The 15,479-nt window shown below is 29.9% G+C and overlaps 1 protein-coding gene across 17 annotated transcripts in view; it reads right to left on the bottom strand.

Moving 5' to 3' along the window:
* The window catches only part of LOC149902556 (uncharacterized), an 87,097-nt gene that overhangs the window by 60,480 nt on the left and 11,138 nt on the right, over nucleotides 1–15,479 (bottom strand). For all 17 annotated transcript variants that reach the window (XM_090110470.1, XM_090110464.1, XM_090110477.1 and 14 more), the window contains exon 3: nucleotides 6,767–6,849. In XM_090110470.1, the coding sequence (XP_089966596.1) occupies nucleotides 6,767–6,844 (78 nt within the window). In that variant the 5' untranslated portion in view covers nucleotides 6,845–6,849. The remainder of the gene's footprint in view (nucleotides 1–6,766; nucleotides 6,850–15,479) is intronic.

Genomic DNA, 15,479 nt, shown 5'->3' with positions numbered 1-15,479 from the left:
GGATGTAATTTTATAAAAACTTTATATAGATGGTAAAAGTTTGGACAAATATTTACTCATAGTTTTAAATTATTCAAAACTAAAGCAAGTGTATAATATATAGATAGATCTCTTTGTTTGTCACAAAAAATAATATTTTCGGTGCTATTGTTTAGTTGAACCTCTGTAAACAATGAATAAGGAAAATACGGAAACCATTATAAAATCGTCAAAACCGCAAAAGATAAGAAATCGTTTTATATGCGGTCAAATGATTTCCATAATCTTTATGATTATATTATTTCCAGTCTGAGACATTTCATTATTGAAACTTAATCAGCACAATGTCCAAACTTGAAAACTTCCTTTTCCAGAACCATAATTTAGTATTTCGATATTTTTAAATAACATTATACCCAGAAAACTTTGGTCTTATTACCCATATTAACTAGATTAAGTATAGATAGATTCCAAGAAAGCCTAAATCTAAATTCTACACAGGATAAATTAATTTTATTATTTAATTTATAACATCAAAAAGTCTTACAATTAAAATTCTAAAACCAAAAAAGGGTTTTATCAAAGCTCTGTAACTAATTTCACGGTAAATACGTAATTTGTAGTAATAACATGTTTTTTACATAAACCCTACAGCTACGTGCCTAATATTTTAACAGGTCTTCATAACCACGGTTCAATTCTTCTCTCCATTAAATGCTTAAAGGGCAGGGAAAGTTGTTTTATGGGCAGATAAGGAAATATAGTTAAAATGTTTATTATTTAATGTTATGTTCGAAGAAAGTGAAGTAGAGGTTCAGAAATTCTAAATAATAATTAGGTATTGAAAGTATAAGAATACTAAACGTAAAAACTTAGAAAAACATAATTGATTCGATTCAGAGAAATCACTAGTTTTTCAAGTGATAAGAAAAATTATCCAATTATAAGTTTTTATATTCATGATTTGGATGGACGACATGATGCAGTTTAAGACCCATAAAAAGTCTATATTTCAATAAAAAAGGTCATAAAATAAGTATCCCATCTCTTTTTCTTTCAGAAACGAATGACAATTATACTGATTTGATCATACTTAGGTTAACAAAAGGTTTCAGTAATTATATTGCTTATATCCACAAAATAAACTTCCATATTCCGAACGAAGAAAAACAACAAATTAACATGTTACACAGTAAAATAACAACAGAATGTCAAGTCAGTCCACTGACGCATAACATGGAAATGTTTCACGTCGAACGAAATGGCGGTGAAAGTGCGACGATTATAGTTTGAATTATAATTAATTAACCTCACTTTATGCCTTGAACTGTCGCTTTAGTTATAAAACTGGTCCAACGTAATTCCATTGCGTCATAGATGACCCAATAGATCTTCGATTATCAATAGATTTTTTGCGCTTTGTGAACGAAGTTTTTGAGAGAAGTTTGCAGTTTTAATATATACAACTGGACCACATGAAAACATTAAAGAATGTCAGTACCATAATATTGTTTCTTCCAACCGTACATTATAATATTTGAGTGCAACCAATAATACTAAATATAAACTAAATATTGTCTAGAAATCAAGACGTCGCTAGCAAGACCTTGTTTGTCAATTTGTCAAATTATGATATGCAATTTAGAAAAGGTACACGAATATACATAATATTACATCTGTAATGTATTATGCTTCTGCCGCCACAGGCACTGTGTATACCGTCTCATAGGCAATAACCGTGTTTGATTTGATTTTTTTATAATTTGATTCAATTAGTATGTAGGATTCTTCGAGTGTTGATACTTAATAGTAAAAATTAAGTTCTGTGTAGATTGATAAAAATTGTTTGTAAATAATCATTTTAATTAATTTTCCACTAAGCGTGGCGCTATTCTTAATGTATTATTACGGATAGATAACTTTTTATTATTAATAGATACAAGACCGCATCGAGGTCACATTGTTAGATGCACTATAATCTAGACTTAGTATATGAACGAAGTAAACTTAGGTAATTATAAAAGTAGAGCGGAAAGATTATATAGAGGTTTATTAGATAAATGCATATAAACGAATTAAAGAATTCATGGTTCCTTGTAATTGAGAATTCTATGTAAATAGTACAATGGCCTTTCTTATTTTATGATCTCGTTACAAGTATGTTTGATATCCGTACAATTACTATCTACCCAAAATATTAATTATAAATACAAGATTAAGTACTAAAGAACGCATTTCAAAATTATTTAATTTCGTAAAATATATTTTTTTTTCTCATTATTCTTAAACTTATAATACTGTAATTTACCAAAACCAATACAAATACGATATTACAATTTAATTAAAACAACATGCACCAATTAAATAAAAGAAATACTTTAATTAACTTTAAAATATTTTAAATAGGTACCTATTATATAAATAATAAGCATGTTAATTACAAAATGCTATGTAATAATCTCAAACAACACAGTGAAGCTTGATTGATGTACAAACCATCTCTCACTGATCTATGATTGATGTTTATCAGCTGAATATAATTTAAATCAGTACCATCATTAATCCTACCCGGATTATCTAATAAGAAAGCAACTTAAATGTAAATTATATAAAAATCGATTAAAATTTCTACAAAGTAGCGAATACTCAATAACCCGTCAAAATATTGAAAGTTAAGTTTAAACACGCAACTTTAAAAAAATACATAGATATTATATGTAATTTAAACATAAGAGACACTTAATCAATAAAATTAAATATTACTTTTTTCAAGATTGTTGTTTTTTACACAAAATAAGAAGAACTTAAAACATAAGTAAAAAGACATAATTTACATAATTAAAATACTAAAAATAAAATGTATTCATGTATTTTGTGCTTGTTTTCTCTTAATAGACCTTCGTACACACCAATTCCTTCACCCAAATTAATGATTTGCACAATATTGTTAATGAACAGCAAAAACTATGAAGACTTCAATTAATCCTGGCATTGACCATTATAACCTAAATCTCTTACAAAAACTTCATCATGCAATCAAATTGGTTCCGATGTTACTGCAAAACTAAATTTATTACTGCAGCTTGTATGATATAACGTGACATTTACGTAATGACTGATTGAAGGAAAACTTGATTAGATTGTGTTATATTTAGCAAAGTATGCTGAGAACAACTCCGCTGAATAAAACTATTTGTCACATCGTAATAGGCCATTTAGTGCATAAAACTGGATTATATCACTTAAAAATATCAATCAACAAAAATATATCAATCAATAAATTATTTTCTGCTATCATCAAATATAGTCCTTGCTCTATATATTCAATGGGTTAGGAAGACATAGACATTAAACATTAAACATTTACAACCTACCTACCGGCTACATATAGAAAGATTTGACAATAAGGGGCCCAGTTTGGAATCATATTACCGAATCAAAACAGGGTTACACAGCTAGTGAACTGTAGAAACATTTTTTCCTAATAACAATCCAAGTAATTTACCAAAAAAAATATTAGACATAATAATTATCCGAACTTAGATCAATTTAGATATTTCTCCATAACGAAGGTCGCTGTGGAAGGTTTCGTTTGAAACGGAAGTTTGATTTGACAACACAATACTACTGAAACTATTGTTTCCATCTGTACAGAGATTACTTACAAATATAATTAATATTTAATAGTTAAAAAAATATAAACCTTGGTGACTCAACTTTGCTATAATTTCCCTTAGCCGTTCCACAAAAATGACACCTTTCGTGCATTACCAGTATTCTAGGATTTAATCCAAATTGGTTCAATAATTTATATATTTATTATATATACTTCAATAGACATAGGTACTGATTACTCACATTGATTAAAACTTAATTAAACAAGCAGGTACAAACCTATAACTTTGTTTTACAAACTTTCGTTTACGAAACTTAACATATTATATATGCAACCTATGTATAATATAATATATGACTGCACTATAATAGAAAACACACTTTCAGTAATTACGCGACGGATTGGATCTGTGACTTTCTCGCTAATATCACTAAAATATATGTTATTACTTATTATTATAAGCATTGCACTTTATTATAAACACATAGTTTTTAATAGCTGTATGTAATAAATCTTAATGTTCTAATAGTTAGGTTCCAAATATTTATAAATTAAGACTTCTTAAAAGCCTCTATTATGCCATTATCACCATTATAATATGTATATAAAACCAATAATTAATATGATACATCTATAGTGAAGTAGAAATTTACTAGCGGTTTAATTGATCTATCAGATCTTTAAAAATTTCAAGTATTTTTAATTTCATTTATTATAGAGATCGCATAAAAATAATTCAAATCACGCCACTCACATATCTTCAGAAATAACAGAACCATAATTGAAATAAAATTATCCTAAATGATAGCTCACATCTATAACCATCGCATCGGAGTCAGACGAACGTGTAGGAATTACGATGTGCAATTGTTAACAGATTGTTGCTTGGATATATCGAATACCTTTCGAAAATTTATGGCTAAATTAAATGGTTACTAAGCTAATGTTCACAGGAAGATTATATGTACTTGCTTTTGTTCATAGCGATCAATTGTTGTGTTTTTGTTAACACTAATTTCTCACGAGTGTAGGTAAGAAATTATTTTCCTGGTAATCAACTTATTCCTATGACCATTGATTTTTTAACCCTATCAAAATAGTTAATTGATCGAGCAATTTCGATGTAATAAATAGTATTTTTACTTTATTTTTTAGGAACTAAAGATTTTTTAATTTTAATTTTCATCGAATTGAAGATTCATATTAAGTAGAGATGCATGTATACGCAAATAAATTGCCATGTTGCCATGCCATGTACAATAATCAAAGGGTTTGTGTATAAATTCTGTTTGTAATACATTAGTTGAGATATATTATGTAATGTAAACTCTACATTTATAAAACTCTATATTGAATTATTGCATTCAAACAATTTGTAAACTGTTAGCATATATTTTTAATAAATAAGTGCGTCACAAATCTAGTATCATGAATTCGTGAGCAAAGCGAATTGTTTTCATTCAATCTATCAATTATTTACGAACCGGACTTAATTCGATTCACTCAACTATTTTGAAAAGCCCAGTCCTTGTAATTTTAAATACGGATAATGACAGCATAAACTCAATAAAGTGTCTGTTTTAAGAAATAATAAATGAAAGTGAAAGCAATAAAATTTAATTTTAAATATGTATACGTAGATGTACCAAACTGAATATGAATATACATATTAATTATATATTATGTTAATGTTTAAAATCAAATTCCATCTCACTTAAAAGTTTAATCAATGAATGCGAATTATAATAACTGAAAAAGTAATTCTCACAAGAAATCGATAAAAAAATCGATTCTCAAAACTCGTTAAGCATTAAAATCGATGTTTATAAAAAGGTTGTGCAAGTTAGCCGTGGCAGCCAATCGTCGATTGTCGCACAACCTTGTCGCAAACAAGACACGAGGTACTAATAGCATTGTTGATAATCGCACTTTGATAACTATATTTTGTGGATTGTTAAACTGTATATGATATGGTATTTGGTATAGGCACTGATAATATTTGAAATATTGTATTGCGCTGGTAAAGCAGAAATTAACATTGAAATTTTGTACTTCATGGGTATTTTGCAAAACACGATAGCGATAACAAAAAGGGTGTTTAACAGTTGCTTCTAACTGGTTATGATTGTCTTATCTAACTTTAATCGTTTTGGAGCTAAACAAACATTTAATAAAAGTCACAGTACCTACGCATAAAATGCATGAAAAATAATGCATGCAATATTTTTCATGCATTTTACATGAAAAATATTGCTCAAAGTAGATAAGCTTTTTACTCTAAACTACGGTACAGCTGTATTATTGATCGTTAATAAATCACGTTTATGTCAGAGCCTTGGGATTCAATGAAAGCGACGTTAAATATGGAAATGGAAAGCAAAAATCATCAAACAGTAGTAGCATATTAATCTATAGGTACTATACTAATATTATAAAGCTGAAGAGTTTGTTTGTTTGTTTGAACGCGCTAATCTCGGAAACTACTGGTCCGATTTGAAAAATTCTTTCGGTGTTAGATAGCTCATTTATCGAGGAAGGCTATAAGCTATATATCATCATGCTACGGCCAACAGGAGTGAAGCCACGGGGGTGAAACCTCGCGGAGCAGCTAGTTAAAAATATACTTACTTCAATTAGAAATGCGAAGTACTGCTACACGCTTACTTGATTTGAACGAATTATTGAATTCGTATATTATCGATAAATATTAATTAACTCTAGATTTCAACATGTCAATTTTAAGAACAGGCATAGTAATTATATGAATTGCCTAAGATTTCAGATCAAAATTCTATATGTTTTAGTAATATGTAACTAGACCGGATTTATCGTATTCACAGTTTAAACATAAACGTATTCATATACGAAAAGAAATACAAAAATGTAGGTAATTATTTCCTTTGGAAGCTTAAAAAAAAATAAAGCTTGGTTATTACATTTCGAAAGCTAATTCTATTCTAAAATATGTATAAAAACTTAAATTGCAGTACATGTACTGTAATTGATTAAATTCTAATTAATACATTGACGCGTAGGACTAAAGTCATGTAGGGAGTGGGCTCACTTGTTATTAACTATGATCCTATTAAAAATATCTTAAGAATTGGTTTTCTGTATATAATAGTTTTAACAAATAATATGCAGATTATATAAAAATATATTTTTCCTTACCTGTACAGTTCGGATGGCATTGGAAGCTACGAGCAGCAGAAACAGCGCGATTGCGCTCCACCACACGCCAGCCCGCATCCTTTCTGAAACAATATAATTGAAATAAGTTTCAAGAAAAAACTTCACTACATAGTATAAAACAAAGTCGCTTTCTCTGTTCCAATGTATGCTTAAATCTTTAAAACTACACAACAGATTTTGATGCGGTTTTTTTTTAATAGATAGAGTGATTCAAGAAAAAGGTTTTAGTATATAATTTATTAGGCTTAATACAAAGCGGGTTAAGCCGCGGGCGGAAAGCTAGTTATAAATAATGTAAAAGAAGAAAAACAAATTTAAAATAAAATCGAGTCTAAAGGAATCGATTTCATACTTATACAGATGCAAAGCGTGGTAAAAATAGGTGGAATAACGCTTTACAAAAATTATTAAAAGAAGTCAGTAATTATTAAAATACTAAAATTAACTATTGTATTAATAATAAAACTTTTTAACACGATTTGTGTAATATTATTAAACTTAAAATATTGAAATATTTATATATAGGAAGAAAAAACAAAACGGAAGTAATGATAATAATGTTTAAAAATAAATGAAGAGTAAATAGGAAAATTGTAATTATTCTGATATTGAAATAACATCACTGTAAATGTAAAATTGGGTTTAACTAAAAGGGACCAAAAGTCAAAACCTGTATAGTTATGAATTAAATTTCCGTTCTAGTTAAACAACCTTCAGCTTTCGAGACAAAATGTCCGCAAGTCACTGCACAAAATGACAATTTTTAATAACGAAACCTTATAAGGTCCCTTGATTGTAAAAACTTCTAGACATGTTTTTGTAAATTAATTTTATAAATAACTAGCTTTTTTCGACAGACATTGTTTTGCCTTCGCACAAATGTCAAACTCGTGAAGTTATACATATATGAATTGAACGTCACGTTTGTGCATTTTCTTAATTTTTTGGCGCATACTTCTTGAATTTTCTTTCATTTGATCCTTCTCCTGATAATAACGATGACATAAAAACTAAAAATTATCGAAATCGGTCCAGCCATTCTCGCGTGATGCCCTGAAAAAATAAGATACTGCTCAAGATAGATACGTCTGTATGAGCTATCCTCATAAATTCTTCAGCAGATCGAACGTAATAGAATAATGAATCAACAAAAAATCATACAGGTAAAACAAAGTCGCTTTCTCTGTCCCTATGTCCCTATGTATGCTTAAATCTTTAAAACTACGCAACGGATTTTGATGCGGTTTTTTTTAATAGATAGAGTGATTCAAGAAGAAGGTTTTAGTGTATAATTTATTATGTTTTAGATAAAGCGGGCGAAGCCGCGGGCGGAAAGCTAGTTATAAAATAAATAAAACAGCACGTTACTTCTAATAATTGTCATGATCATTATATATTGTTTATGGTGAAGTAGGAAGTAATCATTGAATTATCTGTAAAGTTTGATTTGATAACAAACACCGTTTTTTGGCTTGTTCTTGTTTTCAATTTATACTACTGCATTAAATTAGATAACTAAAAATTAATTATTTCAATATTAATGAACTTCTATCCAAATAGAATTCCACAACTCAACCTACACCAATCTGTTAGACATAGTCTAATGTATATTATAAAGGCGAAAGTTTGTAAGGATGTATGGATGTATGGATGTATGGATGTTTGTTACTCTTTCACGTAAAAACTACTGAACCGATTACAATGAAATTTAGCACACATATAGAGGGTAACTTGGATTAACACATAGGATAGTTTTTATCCCGGAAATCCCACGGGAACGGGAACTATGCGGGTTTTCCTTTGCAAACGCGTGCGAAGCCGCGGGCGGAAATCTAGTTTTAAATGTTATTGAAACCTGTCTAGCAAGCAATAGTGCAATAAACATGCTATTATAAGTAAAGGTAAGAAATTAATAAACATAAATAAATTACTTAATTTTTACTTGTCATTAATTATCACATGGAGATACAGTAATTTGCGAATTTAAAATTAGATTAAAGTTTTTCATCGATTACACAATATTTAGTTACTCACGTTCAAAAGTGTATGTATGTGAAAACTTTTTATGTGATAGGTTCAAATTGTTTAACTGAATTTAGTTAATTATAAATATATTTTAGTTATATTTTCCTTGTCTGATGTAATTTATATCCATTTGATGAATTATCGTAATATGTATAAACTGTAAAAGAAAAGAAGGATGATTATAGGACCTTTGTACCTATAAACAAGTACAAATAAACCCCACTTTCATATTTGCATTTATATTCTTACCCTTTCATAAACAAAAATGTTACTAATCTATACTAATATTATAAAGCTGAAGAGTTTGTTTGATTGTTTGAACGCGCTGATCTCAGGAACAACTGGTCCGATTTGAAAAATTATTTCGGTGTTAGATAGCTCATTTATCGAGGAAGGTTATAAGCTATATATCATCACCCTAAGACCAACAAGAGCGGAGCAATGCGGGTGAAACCGCGCGGCACAGCTAGTCTTATATAAGTCTTAAATTAGTATCTGAGAAAACAGCATCATTAGACAAACGAAAGTTGTTAAAGTCATGATTAGACGTTTCTATGCTTTATGTTTGACTATTCATGTCTTTTAATGTGTTTCCATATCGTTATAACTATTATATCGCTGGAGGACGTGTTAAAAGTCTTAATTCACAGATTTTTAGATATCTCTAGATATCATTAAATTATTCTTGCACTTAAACAACGTGATGCTTTTAAAAATAATTGATGAAATTAAATAAATTAAGATATCCATTTATCTACTATGAACTTTATATTTTAAATATCATAAATAATAAATAAATCCATCTGGAAACAAAGAACCAATCAACAAATATTCATGCAAACTTCCCATCGAAAAGCGATACAATTATCACCTATTTCACTAACAAGCCTCTCCTTTTAAGCCAAAGAAATCTATTAAAAATTTCTAACACTCTTTTCATACACAGTTGGCAAATCAGATTAAGAGTATACCTACGTGTGAAAATAAAGATCGCTGTTATGAATTACAAGATAATCGCCGTTGTGTGTTATTTAATTTGAAACAAAAGAATGTAGATATTTATAACAATTCCAGAGCAATTTGCGACAATGGTCAATGGCCGAGAAAGTAAACGCACATAATTACACAGAGTGAGCTAACGTCTCGCACATAAATATTAATTATTTTACACGATAAGTCACGAAATTTGAATAATGAGGACGATTAACATTTTATTGAAGTATCGAAGCAGATTATGATACTTTGTATTTGTGAACTGATGATACGAAATGATTGATATCGATTCGACTACGTCTAAAATGTTGTTGTTGAGGAAGTGATTATGAGGAAGAGGAGGAGGAAGAGGAATTTTCACACACAAATTTAGGGGATGCGGATGAGGAAGAGGATATTTTTTTGAGGAAGAGGATGCGGATGAGGAAGCGGATGAGGATGAGGATGATAGGAAATTATAATCAAAATTAAAAAACAAAAAACTTTTAAATTAAAAATTAAAACAAAAGCCATTCTCCTGTCTGTAGGTACATATTGATGTTTTAAGGTTAGGGGAGGTTAATTCGCCGCCTCATCAGCATCCTCATAAATATCCTCTAAATTTTGAGGAAGCGATAGCGGAAGAGGATTTTTTTATTTTCATTTTTTAGGATGCGGTAACGGTAGAGGAACCCAAAATATTGCGGAACTTCCGCATTATGAGGAAGCGGAAGAGGAATCCTCAACAGCCCTAGTCTAAAATGACTTTAATTTTTAAGCCTGAAACTGAATTTTAAGCGAAAGAGTCTGTTTCTTTGTTTGCTTGCATGCGCTTATCCCAGGAACAAAGGCACCAATTTGAAAAATAATTTCACTTTTAGATAGTCCATTTAGCGAAGAAGGCTGAAAGCTGTATATCATCACGCTAAGACCAATAGGAGCGTAGCAATGCGGCTAAAACCGCAGGGCACAGCTAGTCAACTATAAAGTGATATATTATATATGTAGTAAGATTGTTTATCAAAAGTGATACTATACACATTTGAAAAGTGGTAGTTTAAAGATGTAAAAAACTGCTGCGTAATCACGCGTAAAAGTTATTAATATGTTTTAAATGTTAAGCGATTTGAGTTACTGTTGTCAATTAAAAAGTTTTAAGTGTGAGAGACTTCTATCTATAAAATCTTAAAACCAGCTACCAACAACTATCTTATACGAAGTGGCTTCCATTTAATTGCTGTGTTGTGAACATTAAACACTTTCCCATTCGATTCGATGTTTAAGATTCTTTACTGATTGATGAATATTCTCACATGTTAATTCTTTTCAATAAAACACTTTTTTTTAAAGTTAAAGCCCAGTTTGTATCAACTTTGTTACTAATTATAATTTCTTTGTACGTTTGAATGAATCGGTAAATTCCATAATAGTGTAACAGTTGATTGAAAAGAAATAATTGAACTACATTCGGAAGCCTATTTAATTCTGGGTCTTGTTGGTCAATAAACCAGTGATCTATGAAATTCATTGCAAAACTGAATTCATAATACTATACACAAAAATTCTTGCTACCATACAATCCTACTAATATTATAATTAATGCGAAAGTTTGTGAGGATGTGTGTGTGTTTGTTACTCTTTCACGCAAAAACTAGTGAACCGATTACAATGAAATTAAGCACACATATAGAGGGTAACTTGAATTAAGACATAGGATAGGTTTTATCCCGGAAATCCCACGGGATTTATGCGGGTTTTTCTTAGAAAACGCAGACGGAAAGCTAGTAATTTATATCTCCATATTCGGATTTAATTATATATTACTTTCTCCGATTTCAACTGATTGATTTATGACAAATGCATACAATTTATTACTTAAAACTGTTTTTAATTCCTAATATTTTTGAATGTGAAAGTTCGTATTATCAATTATATATCATTGCGGTAATTTAGATCGTTCGATCAAACCGAGAATTGGAATCGCTCTATTTGAACATTATTTTATGTAATAATCATAAACGATTTAAATATGTTCTAACTTATACATTTCTTTTAATACTTATTTATCATTTTTTTAATACTTATATATCTCCACATCTGTAACTGCCTCATAACGTTAATAATATCACAGTTTAAAAATTAATAGAATATAGGTATTTTTTATGTTTATTATCTGAACAAATATTGATACTATTTGCGAGCAATCAATGTATGAAATATGGCACAATTTGATCTTCGTTCACAAATCATGTTACTTATTATTTAAACATGACAGATAAACTAGCTTATAATATTATAACGGAAAGTCTTATAACCGTCGGTTTTATAAGTGAAAGTTAACATACGGGGCGTGTTATAAATTTATTTAAACAAGAGCTGTGAGCATCTGCAGATCTATTACAAATATTTATGAGTGACGCAAAATATTACATAAATTGCTGTACATTGACCCCGCACTTTATAATAATATTATATTATATAGTAACTAGCTATGCCCCGCAGTTTTACCCGCATTGCTCCGCTCCTGTCGGTCTTAGCGTGATGATAATATTATATAATATAGTCTTCCTCGATAAATGGGCTATCTAACACCGAAAGAATTTTTCAAATCGTCGTACCGGTGGCGTTGTTAAATAACGTTAAAAACATGTAATAACGATTCAAAGGCTAATTGAATAAATAAATGTTTGAGTTTGTTTTAGTTTACCAGTAGTTCCTGATATAAGCACGTTCAAACAAACAAACAAACTCATCAGATTTTTAATATTAATTTAGTATAATTAATGATCAGTGTAAGTATTATACCAGCGTATATTGGTTCCTAAAATAGAGCAAGGTACCAAGGTAAGGTTGTTCAATACAAGTTTTCAAAATTGATTTTATTTTAAAACCACACACAACTTTTATCCTATAAGACGATAAAAAGAAATAAATTTAAAATATGTTATGAAATATTACGAAAAAGGAAATTGATAAAAAAGTATATTGTTCGGTTGCTTTACCAACAATATCTTATATTCGCCAAGGCAATCCAACAGAGTGTATAAAAAATTGAAATTATCATGTTTTTTTACCTCAACCTTTTACTGACATAATATTATGTCCAAGACTACTTACCGTACACCGTACTTGGTGTACCTAAAGAGCGGCATTAAATTTATACAAATTACTACATAGTATAAAACAAAGTCGCTTTTTTTGTCCCTATGTCCCTATGTATGCTTAAATCTTTAAAACTACGCAACAGATTTTGATGCGGTTTTCTTTAATAGATAGAGTGATTCAAGAGGAAGGTTTTAGTATATAATTTATTATGTTTTAGACAAAGCGGGCGAAGCCGCGGGCGGAAAGCTAGTTTAATCATATAACAAACTTTAAAACCCTGTAATATATTTATAATTAATACAATAAACACAATCAATATGTACCTACACACTATATTCACATAATTACTATAGTTTCAATAAGGAAGCGATGTTATATAACCAGAGCACAGATTAAATAGCCCAGAACACACAAAGTATTCGGGTCCTGCGTGTTGTGATGTGCAATAGCTGCCCACTGACCAACTAGGACCTCCGTTCTGGTCGTTAGGTATTGGTAAACATACATAAGCATCGGATGTCCTAATGCAGGTCAGGGAAGTGTTGAATAATAATCGGTTTATTGGCATCGTTATCTGGTATGTTTACATTTTAGGACGCAGTTGTGTTTTTGAGTTCTTCGCGTATACATTTAGATATTTTCGTACGGTCACGGTACGTGTAGTGGAAATAAGATGAGAGTGGAGGAGTGAAAGAATGGAGGAGTCTTTATGCGGCCCAAGTTACATTTTATTGTAAAAAATGTAGATATTTATAACAAACTTTTAACTCAAACCGAATTTACGGTTCGGAGAATAGTAAAGTAAACAAAAATAAATACAGTTATAAATTAATTGATTGAAACTACTAACTAATAGAGTATTCAGAATATTATGTGGACAAAATTTTGTAAAAGACGAATAATAAAATGCCTATCCATCCGGCTTTGACACACAACAATCACAATTCATTTTGGCTTGTAGTCAAACCAATAAAAACGTAAACGTACAAAACAATAGAGATATCAAACACACTTTAATTATTTCCCCAAGAATTCATTACATAAGCAATACTGTACTTGCTACTTGGACTTGAAATTCCCACATTCAGACGAACACTTCATTCTTTTGTTTTAACAATTACGTAACTCATATTTGTTGTAGCTTACTCTTATTTTTCTAACTCTCTAGTGAAAGATGTTACGAAATGCAGACGTTAATAATTTTATTACCGCGATGACAATAAAATTCACTGCTAATCTTCTTTATATATAAAAATGAATCGCAAAATGTGTTGGTAAGCGCATAACTCGAGAACGGCTGAACCGATTTCGATAATTCTTTTTTTATTATATTCCTTGAAGTACGAGGATGGTTATTACGTAGAGAAAACGTAAACATGTACCACGGGCGAAGCCGGGGCGGACCGCTAGTTTATTATAAAATCACACAAGAATTATAATTGTATGCTTATTAAATATAAAGATTTTATTACTTGTGAAATTTTGATGGTTTAAATCAAGATACCATAAGAGTTGGCAGAAATTTCAAATGTAATGAATTTTATGAAGAAAGTGTTTGTTATTTAGTGTTTTGTTATGATTGAACCAGCTGCGCCCCGCGGTTTCACCCGCGTTGCTCGGCTCCTGTTGGTCTTAGCGTGATGATATTATATAGCCTTTCTCTACAAATGGACTATCTAACAAGTAAAGAATTTTTCAAATCGGACCAGTAGTTCCTGAGATTAGCGAGTTCAAACAAACAAACTCTTCAGCGTTATAATATAAGTACAGATTTTTAAAATATATGTAGTTAAGAATAATTTCCCCGATGCAGGATAAACTTATTGACGTCACAATTTTGTCTGATGATTAATTAGGAAGGATAAAACTTTCTTAAAATTAATCACGTTATAAAATACATATGGCAGTTAGGAGAATCTTCAAATTCAATATACGCCAAAACATCAGTACCACAATTGCATATAATATTACCTAAGTACAGTCATGAATTCAAAGAACAATAAGTCATTAAATTCAAATTATAATAATGTTATAATGACTACAATCTCGTGACATACGCGCACGCCACTTGTATTCCATCGTATTTCTTATCTGAGTGCTAAACATTCAAATCATTATGTATTTACTAGCTGTTCCCCGCGGTTTCACCCGCATTGCTCCGCTCCTGTTGGTCTTAGCGTGATGATATGTAGCCTATAAGCCTTCCTCAATGAATGGTCTATCTAACACCGAAAGAATTTTTCAAATCGGACCAGTAGTTCCCGAGATTAGCGCGTTCAAACAAACAAACAAACAAACTCTTCAGCTTTATAATATTAGTATAGATTTGGTAATACAAGAAATCTTTGCATTTGTACCATTTATGTGGTAAACAACTTATTTCATATTTTGTTATTATTTTAGAAGAAAAAGCAAGAAGTAATCCATGATTTTAGTCAAATGAATTTCATTAAGTGTGTATATTTTGTGTTCTATTAATCCCTTGTATTTTTTGATATATTAAAGAAACAGTTTTTTTCCCATACCTATAATAAATATCATTTAAAATTTGATTACCTTTAGTTAACTTTTTAGTGAAAAATGGTAACTT

This window comes from Colias eurytheme, chromosome 15, assembly GCF_061535395.1.
Source record: "Colias eurytheme isolate Ceu_HAF_F1 chromosome 15, ilColEury1 Martin Lab GWU primary, whole genome shotgun sequence".
Taxonomy (NCBI): Eukaryota; Metazoa; Arthropoda; class Insecta; order Lepidoptera; family Pieridae; genus Colias; species Colias eurytheme.
Note: the sequence above shows the minus strand (reverse complement) of the source record. Positions and strands in the feature narration are given on the sequence as shown.